The sequence below is a fragment of the Mirounga angustirostris genome, unplaced genomic scaffold (genome assembly GCF_029215605.1).
Source record: "Mirounga angustirostris isolate CCGP_5_RB_7025 unplaced genomic scaffold, mMirAng1.0.hap1 SCAF_4, whole genome shotgun sequence".
Lineage (NCBI taxonomy): Eukaryota > Metazoa > Chordata > Mammalia > Carnivora > Phocidae > Mirounga > Mirounga angustirostris.
The window spans coordinates 148,037,312-148,044,589 of NW_026991712.1; the positions used below are offsets into that span (position 1 = coordinate 148,037,312).

At 59.7% G+C, this 7,278-nt stretch overlaps 1 protein-coding gene across 5 annotated transcripts in view; it reads right to left on the reverse strand.

Annotated features, from left to right (window-relative positions):
• Nucleotides 1–6,976, reverse strand: part of PODN (podocan) — a 58,660-nt gene extending 51,684 nt beyond the window's left edge. For 4 of the 5 annotated variants that reach the window (XR_006794534.3, XR_006794533.3, XM_045897668.3 and 1 more), the window contains exons 1-2: nt 6,818–6,976; nt 21–337 (exon numbers count right to left, since the gene is read on the reverse strand). Coding sequence is in view for 3 of the 5 variants with exons in the window: in XM_045897668.3 (XP_045753624.1) it covers nt 21–332 (312 nt within the window). In the remaining 2 variants the exon portion in view is untranslated. The remainder of the gene's footprint in view (nt 1–20; nt 338–6,817) is intronic. The other variant, XM_064589132.1, reaches the window with a different exon arrangement.
• Between the last annotated feature and the right edge of the window lie 302 nt (nt 6,977–7,278).

Sequence of the window (7,278 nt, forward strand, 5' to 3'; positions counted from 1 at the left end):
TGTTGTGATGCCCGCGTCACCTGCAGGGACAGGTGGTTGGTGTGCTCAGGCAGGTCCCCCGGGAACTCGCGCAGGTCAATGCCACCGCAGTCCACAACGCCCTCCTGGGAGCAGGCACAGTCTCGGGGGCAGTTGATGGTGACGGGGCCAGGCCCTGGCTCCTCGGGTCTCAGCACCAACACCGGCCCCTCCTCCACAAATTCATTCTCGGCAGGGCTCAGGCTGTGGGTGCCACTTCGGCCAAACCCCGGAGACCTCGCTGTGCCCACCAGTCCCAGCCGCAGCTGCGGTGGCAGCAACAAGATGAGCAGCAGTACCCTGCTCCGGGCCATGGTACCTGCGGGTACAGCAGACACAGGGCGAGGGCCCACAGAAGTCAGGACGGGGCCCTCCTGGGGTCCTGGGCACGCATCTGATCCGCTGACTGCCACCCCTCCCTTCCCCACCCGCCTCCCCGTCATCAGGCCTGCCCTCCGGAGGCAAGGCAGCAACCCTTACCCGGCCTGGCCCCAAGGAACCTGTACCCCCACTTCACAGACGGGGAAGCTGAGGCCCGGGATGAACTGTGACTTGCAGGGCTTGGCTGGGACTTTGCGGAGCTCTTGCTGCCCTGGCACAGGCGGGACGGGAGGCTCTGCGCCTCCTCCAGAGCCACAGGGCCACGGTGGGCCAGCATCAGCAGGATGCATCCCGGCTCTTCAGCCTGCCACTCTAGGATGTTCCGGACTTGACCCCGTCTCTCTTCCAATACCCCCACCCCAGGTATACAGGTCTACCTAGTAGATCCTCTCTCCAGGCCTTTGCACATGCTGTTCCTTCTGCCCGGAACGCCCTCCCCCTCTCTTGTGCAGTCAGCAACTTCTCCAAGAACCAAGGTCAGCGTTGAGCTGCCCCAGGGCTCTCCTTTACTGTGCTCCCTAGGGCGGGGCGTGAGTTGGGTTGGGCTGTGAATACCGGAAGGTGTCCTTCTCCCACAGAGGGCCGTGAGCCACCCTCAGGGTCTGGGTGGAGGCCCAGCACAGGGCCGGCACAGAGCAGGCCTCAGGTGAATGGACCTTCCCAGTTCCTTCTTCCTGATGCTTACACCCTCACCCGGGCCTGCTGTGCTCACATGACTGGGGCTACCTGCAAGAGACCACTCCCCAGCATGGCCCTCTAGGGTAGCAGGGGTGGGGGACTGGGGATGGCCTCAGGCCATGAGGAAGATGCAGGGGTCCCATCTTCTAGGAGCGCAGGGGCCTAGCTTGGCTCCAGGGGGCTGGGCCTTGGAGTTCTCCTTACAGAAACTCACTTAGCAAACATCTCCGGGGAATGCTAAGTTGTGACAGGCCACAGCCCAGGCGCACTGACTCTAGAGTCCCACAGACCCCAGTTTGAGTCCCCTTCCAGCACTGCGCGGCCCTGACCTCCCTGAGCCAATTTTCCCATCCTACAACGCAGACGATACATCTAAAACCACAGCGTCTGCGAGGAGTCCGCACGTGGCCCCTCCTAGGGGATGGGCTGTGGCCGTCACTGCTACAGCAATTACGAGTGCAGGCATATGGCAAGCGCTTGGCCCTGGGGGCGGGGGGCACGCCTCAGTCTGAGGCCCTCACCCTGGCACTAGATTGGGGGCCACAGCCCACACAGCCACTGGAGAGGTCTGAGATGCTGGGCCTGGAGAACCTGGGAGCTGGCCACCGCAGCCGACGTCTGGTTAGGAAGGCAGGCGGGGGAGCCAGACCGGGGCTGCAGTCAGCTCTGGCTCTCAGTTTTGTCACCCACTAAACCTCGTCTTCCTCACCTGTCCATAGAGGTTACCAGAGCTGCCCTCGTGGCGAGACCGTGAGAGTCAGAGAGAGGCACATACTGCACACCGTAAGTGCTCAATACACGTTAGCTCTTCCTACCACTAATATCCGTGGGCATTGCCCACTCCAGAGCCCCCTGCTTCCTCCCCTTCTCTTGTCCAAATCCTGCTTGTGTTTGCAGCCCAGCCCCAGGCCCACCGCCCCCCAGATTTGCAGACTCCAGCCTTTTGCATGAATTCCAGCTGCCCTGTGGCAATTGCGACGTTTCAGACACTGCTTTGTCCCACTCGCTGGCTCAGCCAGCTCTCCAAGGTGAGGTCCCGTCTGCCCTCAGCCCTGTGCCAGCACAGGGGACACAAGCGAGGTGGCAGATTTCCCTGCCCCCAGTCTGAGGGGGCAGCAGAGCCCAGTACAATAACTCCTGCCCAGACTGGGTGAGCCCTCTGAGGCCCCAGAGGAAGGTGTGAGGACGGAGAAGAGGGGCAGCATGCAGGCTTCTTAGAAGTCCAATGCGCTATCCATTGCGCCACAGAGCCAGGCTTGCAGGCTTCTTAGAATCCATGTAGGTCTAGGAGGCCTAAGCAGGCTCCGGCCCCAGCCCCTGGCCAGGCAGAAAACCAGGGAGCCTAGCACACACACAGTTCCTGGGCCCCAGGGATCAGTTGGCAGCAGCGAGTAACTTGCGGCAGCCTGGCCCTAGGCCCACCCTACCACACCCCTGCTGCCCCATCCCCTGACCAAACGGGCCATTAATCCTCAACCCGTCTACAGTCCATCACTCCCATGCACATTATAACCCTCCTCCCGCCACCCCCGACTGGCTCAACAACCTGCAGCCCCTGGAGCCACCAGCATTAGACCAGAGTCCCCCTCCCTCCCTGCCTGTGTGATCCCAGACCAGGGCTCTGGGAAGGGGAGTGTGGGCATAGGCCCAAACCCCAAATCAATCAGGGCAGGAGGCCAGGGAGAAAGATCCGTCCCACATATCTTTTTTTTTTTTTTAAAGATTTTATTTATTTATTTGAGAGAGAGAATGAGAGAGAGAGAGCAGGAGAGGAGGGAGGGTCAGAGGGAGAAGCAGACTCCCTGCAGAGCAGGGAGCCCGATGCGGGACTCGATCCTGGGGCTCCAGGATCATGACCTGAGCCGAAGGCAGTTGCTTAACCAACTGAGCCACCCAGGCGCCCCCCTTCCCACATATCTTGTGCACTCACTGGACCAGCTAGTTTTCCTCCCTCCCCTTTAATTTTTCCTAAGATCTATACACTGTATCTGTAGAAATACTTCATTTATATTAACATTAGGAACCATATTGAAAATGCTATCACCGTGACTTTATAGATGAGGGAGCTAGCAATGGGACTGGCCAATGTGACACAGCTGTTAAGTGGTGAAGCTGAGTCCAGCCTGGGGCGCTTCCCTGGGCCAAGCACAGCTGGACACTAAGGACCCAGGCAGACCCCACTCAAGTTTGGCTCTTGCCCTTAAGAAGCTCACACCTGCCCTGTCCAATGTGGTGGCCACATGCGGCTACTGAGCACTTAAAACGGGGCTAGTCTAAATTGAGAGGTGCCTTAAGTGTAAAATGTAGTGTACATGGATTCCAAAGACTAGTACAAAAAAGGATGTAAAATAACTCATTATTAATATTAATGCTCTCATATTTATTTTTATATTCAGTTGACTTAAATAAATTACTAAAATTAACTTTACCTGTTTCATTGTACTTTTTGAGTGCGGCTTCACATTACATGGTGGCTTGCACTTATGGCTCACGTTCTACTCCTACCGGGCAGTACCAGCGTGGACACTAGCTGTGCTCTGAGTATTATAATCCCAGTGTCATCGAGGTGCGATGGAGGGAAGCTAGAGTGCGTAGGGGCCAGAGGAGAGCTGATCATGCCTGGGGGTCAAGAAGGCTTCTCTGAAGAAGCGAAGCCTTATCTAGCCATGAAGGACGAATATCGGGCAAAAGGGAAAAGCTGACATAAGCAAGGAGGTCAGCAGGCGCAAGAGAGCCCATTTGTGACCTCTACAAAGCTCGCTAGAGTGTCTGCTGGGTGTTGGGGACTGGGAGGGATGCAGGTGGGCAGTCCAGGCCAAGAAGGGATTGGAAGCCAGGTTAGGGAGAGTGGTCCTTATCTTACGATCTTAGGAAAGATGAGGAGCCACTGCAGAGCCGGAGTGTGGCATAGGTGGGTTTATGGATGGACCAGTGCGGAGCTCTCCGAGGCTGTGCAATGGTACAGGAGAGGGGTAGTTGGCCTGGTCTGGGCAAAGAGAGGTGCTGGGATGGAGAGGAGGAGCTGGATTCACAGGAGAGGCAGGAAGAACAGACCAGGCTTGGAAGCTCCCATCTCCTCCTCTGGACCTTGGGATCCTGGGCAGTCTCAGCTCCACTACCTGGTTTTCTGTGTGACCTTGGCCATGTCATGGCCCATCTGAGTCTCAATTTGTTGTTGTTGTTCTTCTAACAATGTTGAGCAAGATTAGCCCCTAAAGCCCCTTCTGTGTGCTCAGCCACGCTGGGAGCTGTGTGTGGAAGAACAGAGGAGAGCAGGCCCCTGGTCTCTATACATCCCGAGTGAGGAGTCCCCCGGTGAGGAACAACTCACACACTGGGACAGCAAATGGCCAGTGAGAGGAGCAGCTCAGCCTGCAGTGAGCTCTTTCTCAGGGCGAGCGCTTTAGCCACAGGAGGACATGGTTCCACTCCTGACTGCTGTGTGAGTCTGGACAAGTCACTTCACCGCCCGAGCCTCTGTTTACTAGTCTGGGCAGTCCTCATGAGGACTGAAATGGAATGACATATCCATCTGATGTGGGCATCAAGCAAGTGCGACACACACGGGGTTACTGTTACTGAGGAAGTCCCTGGGACCTGCTGCCTCTCACCCCACCTGCCACCCCTGGGGAACCAAACCTCAAGGCCCAGAAGGGCTTAAGTGGGGGATTAAGGCAAGACTAGAAGGAAAGGGAAGGGAGACCCAAATCAGGACACAGATCCTCAGCCCCTAGCAGCACCTTCCTTCTCCACTCAAATACCGTAAAAAATCACCAATCACCCACTGTGTGCTGGGCCCCAGACAGCTGCATCTTACCATCTCTAATAGAAATCCCCAAACTAAAGGATAGTCTTCCTACTCTGCAGATAGGAAACTCAAGCACAAAGGGGCTCCCATTGCTGCCCATCCCCAGCAAACTGCTACTCAAATGTCCCTGCTCTGGGTAGCTGCTGCTCTCCCCTGACTGGGTTAGGAGGTTCTTTAGCGCCCCCACAGCACCCCTGGTCCACTGCATCCCGCAAGATTTGGCAAAGCCTTTCCTGACTCCCCAGGCATGGAGCAGGTGCTCAGGAAATGTTTGCTGAATGAAGAAATGAAATTGTGAAAGGCAGAAAAGATTTGCAACGTTATCTGGTCTGACCCTCTCAGTTTACAGATCAGTATGTTGAAGTTAAGACCAGGACTGGAATTTGCGTCTTCTGACTCCTGCCCAGAGCCTTGAACTGCTCTTGAAGGCTGAGTAGGAGCTCTCCAGGGGGACAAAGGGGAGGAAAAGTACTTCAGACAGAGGGAAAGGCATGAGCAAAGGCACAGTGTGAGGATGGGGGAAGAGGGAGGTGCCTTTAAAGAAAGGTAAACAGGATGAGGCAGGGGAGGAGCTTAGGGCTGGAGGTCCAAGCCTCCAAGGGTGTCAGCCACTATGCTAAGGTGCTGGTGATAGGGAGCCATCAAGGGTACCAGGCAGGTCATGGTCAGAGGTCTTATGTATGACTGTACAGGCCTAAAGATGCCACCATCAGTCACCCATCCCCTAAGATTCAGATAGAAAGAACAAAGTATGTTGCCACGAGATTGCGTGAAAACAGTCACGTGAATCTAAGATTTCTTAACTTGCACTCCAGGCTCCAGCAGACTGGGCCGTGGGCCCTAAAAGGGGACATGAGCACCCAGGGTCTCTCGCGGCTCACAGCAGTGGTGCGTCTTGGAGCCGCTAGCCCACTGCGGCACTTTTCCGCGCCGGCCCAAAGTGCAAGGGCAGCCACTCAGCTGGCCGGGGGCCTCGACGGATCCGGGATGCGCTCCAAGTGCCAGGCGCGCATCCCTCTGTGCCTTGGGGCCCAGGGACTGTCAGAGCCGCTCGCACCCCCTTGCGGCGCCCGCTCCTCTCCTTAAGTTCCGGCTGCAGCGGCCTCGCACCCGGAGACCCAGTGGCTGCCCTGCCCGGGGCCCGCCACCGCCGCCTGCCCTTCCACCTGGCGGCTCCTCAGGGATTCTAAAGCCCCCGCCCCCGCCCGGCGGTTCAAGCACCAACAACCTGGGACTTCCGCCGCTTCAGAGGGAGGGCGCCGACCTCGCTTCTCGCGCTCCGCGCCCCCCCTTCCTCAGTCCAGCTGTCCCCGCGGCAGACAGACGGACACCAGGTGCCAGCTGAGAGCTCTGGCTCGCCGAGTGCGCGGCGCGGGGCTGGGGAGCCAAGCCGCGAGCGGGTCCGAGCGGGGGTCGCGCGGGCTCCGCCACACCTGTCCGCGCTTCCCGGAAGCACACCTCGGCCCCGCTCTAGGACTCAGTTTCTCTGTCTGTAACCAGGTTGAAGGGTGAACTAGCCGGGGTGAGCTGACGTAGAAAGACGCGCGTCTCTAAGTCCAGGGGTCCACGCCCCTCCCCAGTTCCACCTGGCCCCACATTCCCGGTCGCCCGCCCACGTCCTTCCACTTCCCCCTCCCATCCGCCCTCAGATTCTTTCCAGATGTGCGCAGCGGGGGGGGGGGGGAGGCGCGACCAGCCTCTGGCCGGCGAGGAGAAAAGGCCCCTGCCGGGGTCGCGATCGCGGAGGGGGTCGCACGCCCAAGGTGGAGCTCTCGACTGCGCACTCGGTACACCGCTCCCACCGAGGGGGCGAGTGCGGCGGCCCGGCCCGGGGTAGCTGCGGGAGCCGTCCGGACCCGGCGGGGACGTCCGAGTCCGCCGCCCAGGCTCGGCCCCGGCCCCTTGGCCCACCCGGCTGCCCGCGCCGGGTACCTGCTGCGCCCCTGCGCCGCGCCGCGCCCCGCCGGCCGTCCGCGCTGTCCCGAGTCTCCGCTGCGCTCCGCGGGCGCGGGCTCCTTCCATTCAAGTCGAGCCGTGAGCTCCGCGACGCAAGTTTTGTTGTGGGTTTTCTCCTCCCCGCCTCTCTCCCGCCCCCCCTCCACACCGCGTGCATCTGCTGGACGCCGGCCTCCTCCGGACACAGGCGTAGGGTCCCCACAGACGCGGGGGAGGGGAGAGGGCCTGCCCCCTCCCCGCGTGGATTTGGCCAGGCCCCCCTTCCCGGGGAGGCAGAGCCCCCGCACCGACCCCTCTCCCCCTCTCCGCCCCGGCGGGGCCACCGTACCACGCCCCCCCACCCCCACCAAGAGGCTGGGAAGGCGGGGTGTCTAGCCCGCAACGCTTCCTAGTTCCCGCCTTCCGCAGGGGAACTGGACCCCCTTTAGGCCCCAGCA